Source organism: Etheostoma spectabile, chromosome 17 (genome assembly GCF_008692095.1).
Source record: "Etheostoma spectabile isolate EspeVRDwgs_2016 chromosome 17, UIUC_Espe_1.0, whole genome shotgun sequence".
Classification (NCBI taxonomy): domain Eukaryota; kingdom Metazoa; phylum Chordata; class Actinopteri; order Perciformes; family Percidae; genus Etheostoma; species Etheostoma spectabile.
The window spans coordinates 15,710,279-15,725,568 of NC_045749.1; the positions used below are offsets into that span (position 1 = coordinate 15,710,279).

A 15,290-nucleotide genomic window follows, 5' to 3' on the forward strand; every position below is an offset into this window, starting at 1 on the left:
AGGAGATGTTTGCTGTATGTGACAAAAAAATGTTGTAGCCTAAAAAAAGTGTGACATCGCTTAGAGCACCTTTAAATCGGGGCAGCAGTAGCCTAGAGATGAGAGAAGCAGGCGTGTGACTAAAAGGTTGCACCAGCAGGATAATCCCTGCAGGGGTGGAGGGAAAAGGCAATGCTTGGCCCTCACTCATTACCACCACCGCAGTATAACCCCCCTTCTTTGTAGACAACACTATGGGCCCTATTTTAAAGATCCAAATCCAGTTTTGCTAAATTGACGGCGGAAAAAACATTTGACTAAGGATGGCGGGTTTGCTCCATAAAATTTTTATTTGTAATCTTATGCGTGTTTGTGTGCTGCTGCTCTTCTCTCTCTGTGTGTGTGTGTGTGTGTGTGTGTGTGTGTGTGTGTGTGTGTGTGTGTGTGTGTGTGTGTGTGTGTGATGTGCATTTGACTAATTTGCTGTTTATAATGAAATGCAATGAAAGACCATTTGTGGTTAACAAACCAACATTTTAGGAAAGTTGTTTGAAAGAATGATCAGTTAATAAGATAAAAACATAGTAACTAAAAGGATAGTTAGCATAATGTGTGTGGTACCTTTAAGAGAATTATTGTTATTAAAAAGTCTTGCACTTAAAAAAATCAAATTCTTAAACACCTTGTATCATTAATTTAATTTGTTTGGGCCTCAGTCAATGCTGTCTGTTTTCTTGTGTGTCACTTTACTGTAACATGCATGTTGTAGGGAATTAAGGTACAGTGTTTGGTTTCCACTAGGGGTCAGTGTTGTCATATTTCTGCACAGGTAACCTTTATATTGGTGGTGTGGCTAAGGAGATGTTCAAGGAGCTGCCCAAACTAGTGCATGCCAAGGAGGGTTTTCAAGGTTGCCTGGCATCAGTGGATCTGAACGGGCGACTCCCAGACTTAATGTCAGATGCTCTGGACTGCGTGGGACAGATAGAGAGAGGATGTGAAGGTGAGTGAGGAAAACTCTATTGTCGGTCATATGCTACTTTCAAACTTTTCTTGTCTGTGGAGTTTACTCCATGTTCTCACTGAAGCTCATGTTTTAATACAATTGGTTTGATTATTGAGCAATGTTTAAAAAGAGACATTTAAATTAGATTTCTGTTATCCTCTCTGAATTACTCTGGCTCCCCCTCATTATCACGAAACTATCCAAAAAGGTGACACCATGCAGCGCTGTATTGCTGCTCAGTTCTCTCATTCTCGTCCAACGACGACACAAATACACTAGAAAACCCACCCATACTGCCAACCTGTGGCACATCATTTAACATCCAAAAAGTGTGTTAGTATTCTGTTAGAATGCATCAAGCGCTGTCACTCCTCCACAGGCAATCATTTCTGTTTCACTTAGCCATAATCTGATTATTCTCTCTGCCAGTGTTATTTCCCATTGTATCCCCATTCTGGTTTGCTCTATGCATGCTTGCTGGATCTGAGAGTTTGCCAGAAGCAATCCTTTTGAATTATGTATGAAGCCTTTGTTGCATGCATGAATATCATTTGCCCAGTCTAATGTGTGCACCACATCCAGAGACAATATTTGATTTATTTTTCAACTTCACTCACTTAGTCTAATTTCACAATTCATCCACTCCTTTTCCTATTGAGTACGCAACTTCTGATCTTTTCATGTTCCGACATTACGAATGTAATCAAATTCTGCGCCTTTTTCAGGTCTGTTTTTCTTTTGTGCCACACTGTATCAACGATTGCTCTCAATGGAAAAAGGCTTCTATTATACCACCTTTATTTTATTGTACTAAAGGAGTCAGAAGGTTGCATATAGTTGCTGAACGGATTTCACTACAGCGGGGACCATTTCCGAATATGCTTGAGAAAAAATATGCAGTTTTCTATATATATTACTGAACATAATGGACAAATCATACCTGCTATCAAAGACTTTACCATTGTATGTTTTTCTTTATTTTGCTAGTAGTAGCCACAGTCACAGTGTGGCTTAATCCGGTCTCCATTATACAATAAAATTTCCCCCCCCTCTGGCTCTTTCTGTAAACAGACATCGGCTTCCTTTCTCATACGGTTTCTCCTGCTTCAACAGTCTGTGTTTCTGTTACTCCATCTCTGACGTCTTGGTGTTTTACTAACAGCTGCTATACTTTGCCTTTTCCTTTCCTATTATTTGCTGACAAAAGTTGCATTGATGAAAGCTGACTTGCAAGGTAGATAGCTTTGTCTGTTTGACACAGAGTCTGATGTCCTTCCTCCCTTTGCATCTGAAATACCCTCCTCCCCCCCCACCTCTCCACGGTCTCTACCTTCACACTTTTCACTCCCTAAACAAGATATCTGCCTAATTTGAATTAGTCCACCTGCCGTATTGAATGGGCCGTAGTCCCAAAGGAATACAAGTATCATTACCATCTTGTATCAAAGTCTATGGGGCTCACATTTTGATTTGCACTCACATACTGTGTGTTGACTTTATTGGACATAACTTTGGCTTGTGCCGTGGTTATGCAATTATGTTTTTGACATTTATTTATTTTAATGCACTATAAGAAATACTTTTGCATGACTACCCCAGGTATACTAGTCTTTATGACACAGTTTTCCTCTGCATGAATTTCCAATTAAGAAAATTGAAGTTTTAACTAAAACTTCAGTAATGTTCATATTTTACATGAAATAAATCCTTGTTATACGTCCCATGTTTTCCAATGTCATATTTCTGTTATAGTCTCTGGCATTGTATCACCACATTGTGAGTAGGATCTCAATTGAGCAGCTGGCTTCAGTCTTTTAGGATTTAACAGTATTAACAGTATTTAAAGTATGCTGCAAAATAAACAGCACATTTAAACCAACTCAGATGCATTTAAATGAATGAATAAATAAATAAATAGCAATATAACTACATATACAGATTGTTACTGAAATGTAACATACATTTAAAATCAAGACATTTTATTATTCTCTGCTTCATACCTTACATATACAGTGTATTGGAAATCCTTGCAAAAATGGGTTCTCTTCATAAAAAAGTGTATCTGTGTCTTATTTATTTTAAATTATTATATTCACTAGACAAATGTATAAGTATGCCATTAAGCATCTGTTGTCTCATCAATTACTTGACTCCGGAGCCAAGTTAAGTGTCATCAGGCCCTATTACATTTGTGAAACATTATACTAATAATGAAAGAGTTTGTAAGCAGAGAAATCACAAGTACATCAAATGTACAGTTAGATGTGATTTAAATTGGCATCTATTCAAATGTATTTTAGAAAATCTTGTAATCATGAATTTTTTTTAAATGTTATTGGCTTTGTTTTTTTTGCAAAAAGAACACTGTACAACATTTTTCTTTTTTGCATTTTAGCCATGTGTGGGCTGCAGCAAACATTTAAACTATTAAGCTGTTACCATAGATACTCTGAGGCTGAGAAGCAGTTACTGTGGCTACACTTTATTCAGAAAAGAGTATATTTAAGGATAAGATTGTACTTTTAATGTATGTCTGTATTCTCACAGACCTAATAAATACACTAGAGAATAAATACACAATCATTCTAAGGACTGAACTGTAGATTTAAATCTAATGTAAAAAATGTAATGTAAAATAGATGTGAGTAATTGTGCCTTTAAAGGGGGGTGCTAAGATGGAAATTCCACAATAGTCATTATTCAGATTATACAATCATGTGTCATAAATAGTAGTTAATAGTTCAAAAATACAGATGTTGATCATTAATATTTGTTAACTAAAGGTGGTCAAAATTGTTATATCAATAGACCAAAAACAAAATAACTCATAACTAAAATATTTGACATTCTAACAAATACAAAAGAAATCTAACGTTCATCCATACAAACCCGTTCCATTCCACTAACATTTCTCCATGAACTAAACTAACTCAGCATCACTGTCACTCAAACAGCTGTATTCTTACTGCACATTAGCTCAGACTGACAGGATGACTGACTTGCTGACTGAAATAGTCCATGCACGTGCACAGAGATTAAACACTTTGACAAACACATCTGAGAGCACTACAGAGCACTATTACATCATTATTTAAAAGCACACGGATATCAGGCCTTGACTGATTATAAACTGAGTATCATTGTCCTCTGAATCCATTCACAGCTGGTAATAACATACATTCTCTGATTGCACTAATGGTCAGGGACACAGGTAGTCAGGGACACGTGACAGTTTGGAGAAGAAAAAGTGAACTGGATTACTGATTGTACTGTATACTGTAGATAAATCTTACTCTGTAGTGTAAAAACAATATAGCTACATCTGTTTAAATGCACGCTAGTTTACAAAGTCAGATGTAAAATGGAACCTAATGCATACTGTTCAATTCTGTACTTTGATTTTCTTAAATAGAAATGTAAAATAAAATATGAAAAACACTTATGCCGGTTTAATCCAACCATTGAAGTTATTTAAATACCTCAAATATTTTTGTAATGTTGTTTTTGTACATGTGTGAAGTTTGTTTTGTGTCCGCTTACAGTTAAGTTTATTGAGGGTTTTGGGCAGGCAGCTGGCTTGCAATTTTTATAGAAAGAATACAAAATATGGCTAAATGCAGTTACTGTTTGCATAGCATTTGTTCAATGTATGCTTCAAATTGCAAAAGCCTATTAAATGTATGTTCTGCGTGACAATTAATTTCACTGCAGAGTCGATCTGCAGACTGAGCTGCCGGCTATTATAATAGTCTGCTCACCAAGTTTTTTTTGTCTCCATATTCAGGCCCCAGCACTACGTGCCAAGAGGACTCGTGTGCCAACCAGGGTGTGTGTCTTCAACAGTGGGAGGGCTTCAGCTGTGACTGCAGCATGACGACATTTGGAGGTCCGCTGTGTAATGATGGTAGGATTCCTCTTTCTGGTTCTTAACTCTCAAAGTCTGAATAAATTTTGTTTATTTTTTGTTTTAAATAAGTCTGACAAGTACATAGAAACCATACGTTTTGATGTACTTTTTTGTTCTATAATATTAGATAATGGGTCTTTTCATTGTATTGCAGTCTAAACAAATCACACAAAATAACTTGCCTTACATGCATCTCAAAGCATTAGATGCGTAATTCATTCCATCTGTTAAGCTAATTAAAGGCATCCAGGAAAACTTGGTGTCAGACATTTAAAGGTGAGCGTTACCATCACCAGCTGGGCCATTTTTATCCTTTGCTTTCACACAGCATGTTTGCTATATTTGTGTCTTTACCAAAGAAGACGTTTGCTTTGTAAACTCTCAAATTGAACTACGTAAGGCTTAGGTAAAACTTTGATGTGTACCACTGTGTATGTGTGTGTGTGCGTGTGCGTGTGCGTGTATATGTATACATATATATATTAGTGTCCTCACCGAGGGTGTTGAAAACTGTTGTGAGTCTGTAGGGCAGAAATGTTTACATCTGTGTGACATCTGGTTTACAGTTCAGTGAAAACTCATTAAAGTTTGAAAGATGTGCCACTAGAGGGAGCAACAAACATTGTGTTCTGCTAAATAAAACATCAACAAGAAGTCAATCAAGCAAACAAAATAAATAAATGACATTAACCAGAAATTCACTTTTAATTTATTAAAAGATGTATTACTAATTTACCAGAAATGTATGCTACCAATTAAATCCTCATACACACTATACAAATTTAAATGTTCTGTGATATTAATCTCTGTTAAAGACCGTAAAAGGCATTTTCTTTAATTAAGGGACTCTGCACTCATTAATATTTAGCTTTTGAAAGAACAAGTGCAATGTCTGCTCCCCCTTAAAATAAAAATGGACTACCTCCTTATGCAAAACATGCACAGGGGATTTTGTTTAGTCATTATTTTCTTCTGCTGCGGTTCACACAGTGAGGGGTGAATGGGCAAAGTGCTGAACTGCATTAAGGAGAAAAAGAACAGAGCGGGCACTCTGGAGATGACACAAAAGCAGAGGAGAAAGCATCATAAATGTTAATGCATTCTGAGTCTTTTCTACCAGCTTGATAAGACCATCTTTTGTTATCAACAGAAAGTGTTAATAGATTCCTGTGCAGCCTCATGCGCTGGACATATGTGCTCACTATGATAACACTAAAAGGATTCTTCCGTCTATGAGATGTGAGCTTGAGTGTAGCTCATCCTGATCCTAGCCCTCCTGTGCTCGTTTTAGTCTCCCTTTCATTCCTCAGACCATGTTTGGATCAACAGAAGAGTAGGGCTGTGCTGGATGTGTTGAGAAATATTTTTGATGGTGCACTCCTTGTGAACCTTATTTGCGCACTAAAGGGAGAAGAAATGTTTTTTTCTTTTTCTTCCTTCCTGTCATACATATTCATCCTGACCAGGCCCATGCAGCTCATTTACAGCACTGGGAGCTAAGCTGCACACAGGACGTGTATGCATATATTATGTCTGAGCAAAAATGCTCTACCTGCTGTGTATAGTTACTGCAACTTGTCTCATTATTTTTACTGAACTGACAAAACAATAGGATGGATCAATGTGCAGGCCCAAGAGATGCAATATGTGACCACAAAAAAAAAAAAATACTTTCCCAGAAATCACTTTCACTACGGAGGAACCAAACTAGTCCTCAGAAGGGTGATGCAAAACATCCTCACTCTGCAGAGGAAATTCTATGAGTAGGGAAAACAAAGCTGGAGATGGTGGGGTTTTATCTGTGTGGATGGATTGTCATCGGAAGAGAAGGGGGGGGCGGCAAAGAAATGAGAGAAGTGTCTCATAAAAACATCACTTTTTACCAGCTATATTTTCATAAGCTAAAATGCAGGCAATTTACAACAGAGCAAGGGGTATCTGAGAAAGCAACTTACATTGGGAGCTAACTGCAATTTCACATATATTCTCTAGTGGGTAGGCTGCCTTCTCACAGGGAGAAAAACTCCATTTCTCAGCCTCTGGCACCCATAATATCCACAGCTGGAATGCATTGTACAGCCGTCAGTCACAAATCATAAGGGAACTAATATGTCTGAAATTACAATACCATCTCATCTTTCAATTCATGTACATTCAAAATGTAAATCAATTTAAGCCCAATACTGAGTTTTGATTAATGTGTGCAGTTGCACTTTAAATTCACTTTTATTATTTATAAACTTTAGAAACTTTATAAACAGAATGTGACTTGCAGTTACATTCCAGCTCTCAGGCTTTTACTCAGAATATACAGTATGTTTTGTAAAATGTTGAGTTAGTGATTTTGAGCTGAAAACATTCTAAAAAATACACAGAGATAAATATGTTATCAGTAACTTGGCATACTTTAAAAAAAAATTGAACATACAGTAGCATAGCAAATTTATTGGAAGTTATAGACAAACAGACATAGCTTTCTAACTGGTTTGTCCTGTGGTGGTGCCGACTAGCATACACTATAAGAGAGAGGAAGACGTCAGTTGTATATTCTTATTAATGCATCGTAACTTCCAAAATCTGAATAGTATCTTTAGTAAAACAGAGAATGACATCATGTATTGTGTTGCCAATCAGTAATGTGGCTTACCCTTTTTGGGAGTATCTTAAAACCACCTCCCATCCCGTGTGCTTTACACTTTCAGTGCATACTATTGCGTTTTACAGATACTTTTCCTTACTTTCCTTTCCTCAACAGTCTACAATACACATTGCATGTTTGTGTTGCATAGACTGCACTGGGTTTCATTTCTTCAGAGCAATCAACCATTTTTTGGCTGTGCTGTGAATGTTATAATAAACTATTTCATCTTTTCAGAACAGCATTGCACCTTTCAGTTCAGAATGATTGGCAGGATGATGACATACTGTAGATAAGATAACAGTCTTTAGATCTTCTTCCAAAAACTTTATGCCAGTGATGTGCCAGTACTTTCTTTGAATGAACTGTGGACACTGTGTCTTAGAGTTGTATTTTTTAGAACCAATTATGTACCCACTGGATACCTACCGTCAGGTAAACAAGGGAAGGAACAAATTAATAAAAAGCCATGCTGGCCAAGGTAATTCTCTCTCAGATCATCATGCATGTGAGGTGAAATATGATGGTTGTGAATGCGGTTAAGAGTGTGATTATTCTCATCACTACAAGCTATTTTTGATGCCAGTAGGAATAAAATGACACATGTAACCCAGTTTCAATATTGACCCAGAAAGGAGACACAGACTGCATCCATCTTTGTGTGAAGTCATCAGCACAGTTGTTCAAGCACGAACCAATCCTGCTATGCTAATCCAGCGGTTATAAGCAGAACATTACCACTGGCTTCTTCATCTTCTGAGTATGAGTTGAAATCACCATAATGCATTTTGTCTTCTCTGTAATGTCCTCTGTGGTTTGAAAACATGTTCGAATTTTCATTCAGAAGCTGGCTTGGTTTGTGTGTGTGTGTGTGTGTGTGTGTGTTTGTGTGTTTGTGTTTGTGGGACTTAAACTCCAGCCATGACCTCCTGAGGGAGTTTGCCTACAGTGGACCAGCATCTGAGTGTAATGTACAGAGACAAACAGAATGATGTCTGCTGTTGAGCTAAAGTGGGTTGTGTCGAGGCTACAACGAGGGGTATGCCTGGCCTTCACGCAATTTCTGTCTTGCCTGATTGCTCCTCCACCCAGTTTTATAGCCTGATCTATTAGTGCCATGTCAATATTGTATCAACAATGGAGGTTGTGTGCGTCTAGTCGTAGAGTATGCCCAAGAGGCAAAGACGTGCTCCTCTCACTTGGTTTCTAATGTTTCTGAGTCAGTGCTCATTCTTGTGTCTTTGTACCTTGAGAATAGTCCGTCTGAGCCCCAGGCTTGGTATCCATTATGTCGTCTGAGTTAGACATGGCTCTAACTTTTCTTAAGCACATTTGGAAGAAGGCAAAATTATTGTATTTCGAGTAGCAATGCATTACGTCCAATTTTTGCCAGGTCTGGTAGGGCTGTCCTTGATTAAAGAAATTCTTTCTTAATTGTACAGTCCTATGATGTTGTTGACTTGTAGATTAGTTTAATTTTTTTCAACAGACCTGTAAAACTGAGTTCCTCCACAACAAGCAAAAGCACCACTTTGCATATTGTGTTTACCAGAGATGTGCTGACAGGTTTTTTGGAAATAAGTCATTCAGCATGAAAAAAACTAAGAATTGCTAATCAACTAAATAAATCAAAGTTAACTAAGACCAAAACGACTGATTAGATGACTAATCGACTAATGGGGCAAGCCTAGATTGGTGAATGTTTGAAGATGTTTTTAAATTATCCAAAAATAGCAGTTAGAATTTACATGAAATATGTATTGCCCCAGTTTAGCCTCTAGTAAATCTTCAGGCATGTTCTTAGAATTGTCTTTTCATATAAAATAGGGCACTTGTGTTACAGTTGTGACAGTCCAATTGATTTCACATGCAGATAAGTGCATACACACGCACACCAAAAGGCAAGAAGCACAGCAGACAGTTTTGTCCCAGTCCTCTGAGGTGGCATGCAACTATTAGACCACTTAGTTTGGTTTCGATCAATGCAAGGGGACACTCAGTCCACTAGTGAGGCCAAGGGGATATGAGGCACTGGAGTAAACAGCCTGCTGTCACATGGAAGTAATGTGTCTTTGCCCTGGATTTGGCCCTCTTTTCATGCAGTTCAGCGAAACAAATCTATGGGTCGAAAATATCTGGTCTTTGGTTTATATTGAAAGCTTGGCCTAGCTTTGTACAGCCATTGTGCCCCCAGCTATGAGAGAATCAGTCTTAAGTGATTCTGGGTATTAACTTCAGTAACCATTCCTCCTGCACACACACTTTCACAATCAAAAGAAAATGTCATGTTATCAATGGGTATTAAATCATAAATCATAATAATAATAATAATAATAATAATTGTTACATAATTATAATTTTTAATTATAATAATTAGTTACAAATAAGAGAATAAATTATCTTAATACTTAATTGACATTTACTTTAGGGGTACACATAAAACGTTTTACCAATGCACAATAATTAATGATCTTAAAGAATAAGTCTGGTGATACTCTATTCTCATTGTCAACAAATTCCCCACAAAAACCAAAACCATTTATTGAGCCCACTAATACTGTCTATCTAAAATCAGATATATTGTATCGTATTACTCTGTGCCGGAGAGCTCCATTGTTGTCTCGAAACTATTAAAACATATCAAAAAGCCATATTGTTGCACTGATTGACATGTTCTTTCATGAGCATGGTAACTGTAGAGTAGTTTATTTTGAGTCAATCCAACATGCACAATATTTGCTAGAGCACTAACTGTGTTGTAATCCTTAATATTAATTAATGTTTACTGTTTGAGTAACGTTTAATAAAAACTACAGTGCCTAGCTGTTTCAGTAAATTATCAGCTCTTTTATATATTTACGACTATCTATCTATATATCTATCTATCTATCTCTCTATCTCTCTCTTTCTCTCTATCTCTATCTATATACTGTATGAGAACCGTTTTAAAAGATTTACCTCTTTAGAGATAATAAATGGGCTTAAGGCTGACTGTCAAAGACAGTTAGAAAAGTTAGATTATATCAATAATATAGGATATCAGCAGCCTTGTATTTAACGTAGAAAAAGTTTTAAACTGGTCACCAGCGCCTCTATTACTCAAAAAAGAAACCAGTTTGAAATCAGCCATCTTTAAGAAGTTTTATACTACTTTCTAGAGGCACTTTTACTCTTATGGAAAGTTCCTCAATATTTTTTATCATTCCTGGGCTATTAAATGAGGCTTTATCGTCCTCTTGTTGTTCCTCTTCTACTATCACTTATTCTGCAATCAAACTCAATCTAAGTGGTCAGTGTCTGGCCTAATTTCCTCGTAGTGATTGAGTGTCTGAATTTAAATAGGTTTCTGTGCCAGGAAGCAGTGGCCATATGTGGATAAAGGCTGTTGGCATGGAAACCAGGTCCTCCCACCGGGGATGTTGTAACATGTCTGTAACTTTTCCCAAGCGGTGCTTTCTCTGTAGAAAGTGGTGTAGAATCAATAATATGGTTGAGTTGAATTCTCCTGGATTTATACTACCACCGCAATGTAACCCGGTAACAAGTGATCCATCGTTGTAATACACAAATCCCTGGGTTGAACCTGAAGTTACCTCGTTAACGCCAAATCTTGCTTGGTAGTACAGGTCTCTGATGGTTCACTTGACTGATGGTTAAACATAGAAAACAGCTGTGAGGAGGCATGACACTGGCTTATTATGTGATGGAGCTTCACGCTGGCACAGTGGCATTAGTATGGAGGAACAGCAGTGGCTGACATATGTCGGATTGCTTCATAAGACCGTGCTGATGTTCAAATGGTGTGACAGTGTGACCTCAATACAAACAATACGCTGAGTTGGGGTGAGCACTTCTTGTGCTTTTATCTATTGTAAAATATTTGTGTCAGTGAACAGTATGCATCAGATCAAAGTTGAGCACTACCATTACAGACATTTTGTTGACGTAATTGTAATATCTGCTATAATCAGAATCTCATCTGGAACTCATTGCAATGCAGGGGTGAGAACCTAATCTTTGAGGTGGTTTTTATTAATTGGTAGCCCAAAGGGGAAAATAAGTAGTTGTTACTCCACAACACAATACTAATTAAAGTGTTGACTAGAAGACAGAGTATCTGCTAAAGTACACTGCTGGGTGATACACTGACACTGAATATTCCCCTCTTTCAAACATGTCAGCCGAGAGAACTGTGGCAAGAATGTAAAACATCCTTAAAGCTTGCTTGTACTTAACTATTTAAAAACTTTTGATCGCTTCTTTTGACATTCTGTGAAGGATTTCACAGTCAGAAGTCATTTAAATGAAGAGAAAATTTGATTTTCAGTTCAGTGAATTGCACATTGAGATGCTGATGGACACAGTAATCAAAACCTGCAGTAAAAAACGAAGAAGGGATTAAGACATGTTCCCAATGAAAGGAACACAAGAAGCAGTGGAGCGTTCTGTAGGTAGAAGCAACTGATAGATATGTATTAATTATTGTATCAGTGAGTACACAACTAATACAGTAACAGCATGTGCAGAGGCAGACAAAAAGACCAAAGAATACCGTTAACATATTTAAGTGACAAAGCTGCTTGGAGAGATACTTTCTTTAGTTCCAGGTGAGTACAAGTGCTCTACTAGCTTTCTGCCATTATTGGCTTAATGACAAAGGAGCAATATGTTGGTGTGTGAGAGCTCCAGCTGTGACCACAGATTTAGAATTAGTCAAATGGGACTCTGCTGCACAACCTGCTGTGACATTGACATTAGGGGTGGGGAAAAGAATTAATTGTTAGATGCATCGTAACTCTCTCTAGAACGATACAATGCTCAATTCTGATACATTAATAATCGATTATTTAAAAAAAAAAAAAACACATCCATTTTTAACCATAAATAGTCAATACAAAGCACCTCATGAATGCTGATCATTATGTTAATGACCCTGTCAGTTCTTTTGTTACGCTGAGTAATGACTGGCGGGAAAAAAGTAACGAACTTCTCAGATCTTTGTGAATTGCTGCAATTTGAATTATAAATTCAACATGTTCTCGCACAGTGTAGGAAACCTGATCTATAGACTACCTATATTAATAATACCGTCCAAAGCGGCAGGCATTACTGCACTCCTGACGGCTGCGATATACCAGACCTGTATGATGCGATTTGACAGAACTATATATTATATCCAAACAAGCCGTAGTGATAATGTTGAACATTAACAACAGCCGGTTGCTAGACTGGGTAAACCCCGCCCACTCTGCTGCCGATTTGATTTCTCCCTGCTGCTTGGTTTGGACGCCTGCACGTTTAATTCTCCTGCTTCAGTTCACAATTTTGCATGAACCAATCACACACTGGCTTTTCTACCTGCCGTGCTATTGGCGGGTTTAACACAATGACGATGGAGAAGCGACCAAGCAGCTTCTTGTTTACATTAAACATAGCGGCGGCCACCAAAGTGCAGCAACCCGTTGATGCCGCCGTTGCTTCTACGTCACCCAGATCGTTGGTCTGATTGGTTGAAGGACTTTCCAATTGCGTACAGAGTCATTTGAACTATGACCGTTAGTCAGACTCCCCAGACCAATGCTCAGTATCAAATCTATTGAGCTTGGCTTGGTCTGGTGATAGCCAGACTAGCCAGTTGTCCCCAGCGTTGCGAGGACCTGTATTTGGACCAGGATGGCACGGTTCTGGCCCATTGCCCTCTCTACTGGACCCAATTCAGTACATAGATCCAAGAGCACAGTGTATTTCTAGACTTTGATATTTGATGACATATGCACAGTAATAAAGACATAAATTTAGTTATTTACACTGTGTTCTGTCGTTATTAGGTTAGGTAGGATATTTGATGCTATCATGTATTCCATGCAGTCGGCCATCTCCTCTTTCTGAGTTCCAAAGTGAACAACATGACGGTGAGACCGCGCCGATTTAAATATTAAGAACATTTTTTTATTTGAGTTGGATCGATGTTTATGGAAAAATTATCATTCAGTAAAATTGCAAATAACACTGCTGGATTTAGTCTTCATGATAACCTTAATAATATGGAGTGAAGAAATTAGTGCGTATATTGTAATGTGGGAATAACGAGCAATCGTTATAGCCACATTTACTTTCTGCAGTCAGACTTCAGTTCACCACCTCACCATCCGCGTCGCAAAGTCTCAAAACGTGTGTACGTATGCATCAGTCTGCTTGGAGGACCGCACATCCTCCTTTATACTAGAAGATGGCATATGGCCAAAAGTACCTATGCACAGAAATATTTTTATATTTGTTTTATATATGTATAAAACCGGGCGTATGCCAGGTCCTGTGCACCTTTCCTTCTATCACAATCAATGTGAAATTGAGCGCAAGTGAACAAGCCACCGACCCCGCCTTGCCTTGGCAGTTTGTCATCTCGGATAAGCAATAAAAGAAAATGCCCAGAGTGCCAAATGGTGACCGGGCGGTGAATGCACTGAACCATGGCAGAAATAATTTTTTAAAAAAAAGATCTAATGTGGAAGTAGAAATCAAGAGAATAGTAGCAGCGCCACACCAGATACAGAACAACATGCATCTCAGTGGCGGCCCAAATTACACACAATAAGCAGTTTGAACTCACTGATGTAACGGTATTTATTTTCTGATAGTAGGCTCAGTGAGACTGAGTCCAGCGCAAGGGAGTCCCGACTCAGAGGAGGAGAGTTTAGTGAGGCCAGCGTATCCACGGCAGGTGACGGTGGACACAGATCCGCTGCGCCACGCATGGATAAAATAATGAAATAGTAAATAGGACTACATTAACTGAAATTTGTGCAGAATTAAGACAGTCAAGACGGCCCAGTGTTTCTACTAAGCATGTCACTACTTGTGTCGACCCCTGGCGTGCTCCTAAAGTGTGTTGGTTGCAGGGTCTCCACTACGTCAACTTTTCAACACAGTATTTACACTTTAAAGTAACTTATTTTTCTGCAGTCACTCTACAGGAATATGTTCTAAAGCTCCTCCTCTGTGCTTCCCTACCACGAGGCAGACATTGTTCAGCTGCTCTTTTATTGCCTTGCTTCACTACCACATGTAAGAATGTGGTCCCACGTATTAGCCACTTCAGTAGTGATTATTCCACAGTAGCAGAACAGTTTCCCCACTAGATCTTTACTTTGTTTGAAAGTAGCAGCAGAAATACTTCTTCTCAACTTTCAACGGCATGCATTTCCAACAAAACGGCTGACAGTGGGATACTTGTGAGATTTAATTTTTAAACAGCTACTGTATATTACTGATGAAGTTTCAAAACCGGAAACAAAATTAGTGTACTGCAGTGTGCCTCTCCAGATAGAGTATACTTTATTCTTATGCCTTATTTTGGAGTTTTATTCCAAAATTCATGAACTTCATTTGAAGCAAGGCAAGGCGTTTTTAAGAAGAGCTGCTTGTTTGTTTATGAATATTTTCACATTTAGAAAAATAATAATTTTTTCCATTCCACCGCTTTGTTGTCCCAGTTATCCGGAGCAGAGTGGTTTATTAACATAGGAGCTGTGGACTCCAGGGGTTTCAAAAAGCAGGTTTAGTGAAAACTCTAAGTTTTTTTAACCCTGATGATGAGGGAGACTCTGGGTTTTTGGTTTCAGAAATGGTGGTTAATCAAACCTGAGAAAGAGGGGTAACTCCAGTCCGTTTCAGAAACCGAGGTAACTTAACCTCACAGTCAGTTACTATGGTAAGTGAGTCTGTGAACCCAACCTGGTCGGGAGCAGGTTTTCTTCTCT

At 38.1% G+C, this 15,290-nt stretch overlaps 1 protein-coding gene and 1 long non-coding RNA gene across 37 annotated transcripts in view; one reads left to right on the forward strand and one right to left on the reverse strand.

Annotated features, from left to right (window-relative positions):
* Window positions 1-15,290, forward strand: part of LOC116704888 (neurexin-1a) — a 261,617-nt gene that overhangs the window by 123,189 nt on the left and 123,138 nt on the right. For 18 of the 36 annotated variants that reach the window (XM_032540597.1, XM_032540598.1, XM_032540595.1 and 15 more), the window contains 3 exons: window positions 809-982; window positions 2,193-2,219; window positions 4,770-4,889. In XM_032540597.1, the coding sequence (XP_032396488.1) occupies window positions 809-982; window positions 2,193-2,219; window positions 4,770-4,889 (321 nt within the window). The remainder of the gene's footprint in view (window positions 1-808; window positions 983-2,192; window positions 2,220-4,769; window positions 4,890-15,290) is intronic. The other 18 variants (XM_032540606.1, XM_032540612.1, XM_032540625.1 and 15 more) reach the window with 1 other exon arrangement.
* The window catches only part of LOC116704907 (uncharacterized), a 26,640-nt gene continuing 22,411 nt past the window's right edge, over window positions 11,062-15,290 (reverse strand). Inside the window, exons 4-5 of the long non-coding RNA XR_004335806.1 lie at window positions 14,442-14,446; window positions 11,062-11,158 (exon numbers count right to left, since the gene is read on the reverse strand). This is a non-coding gene — a long non-coding RNA (uncharacterized LOC116704907). The remainder of the gene's footprint in view (window positions 11,159-14,441; window positions 14,447-15,290) is intronic.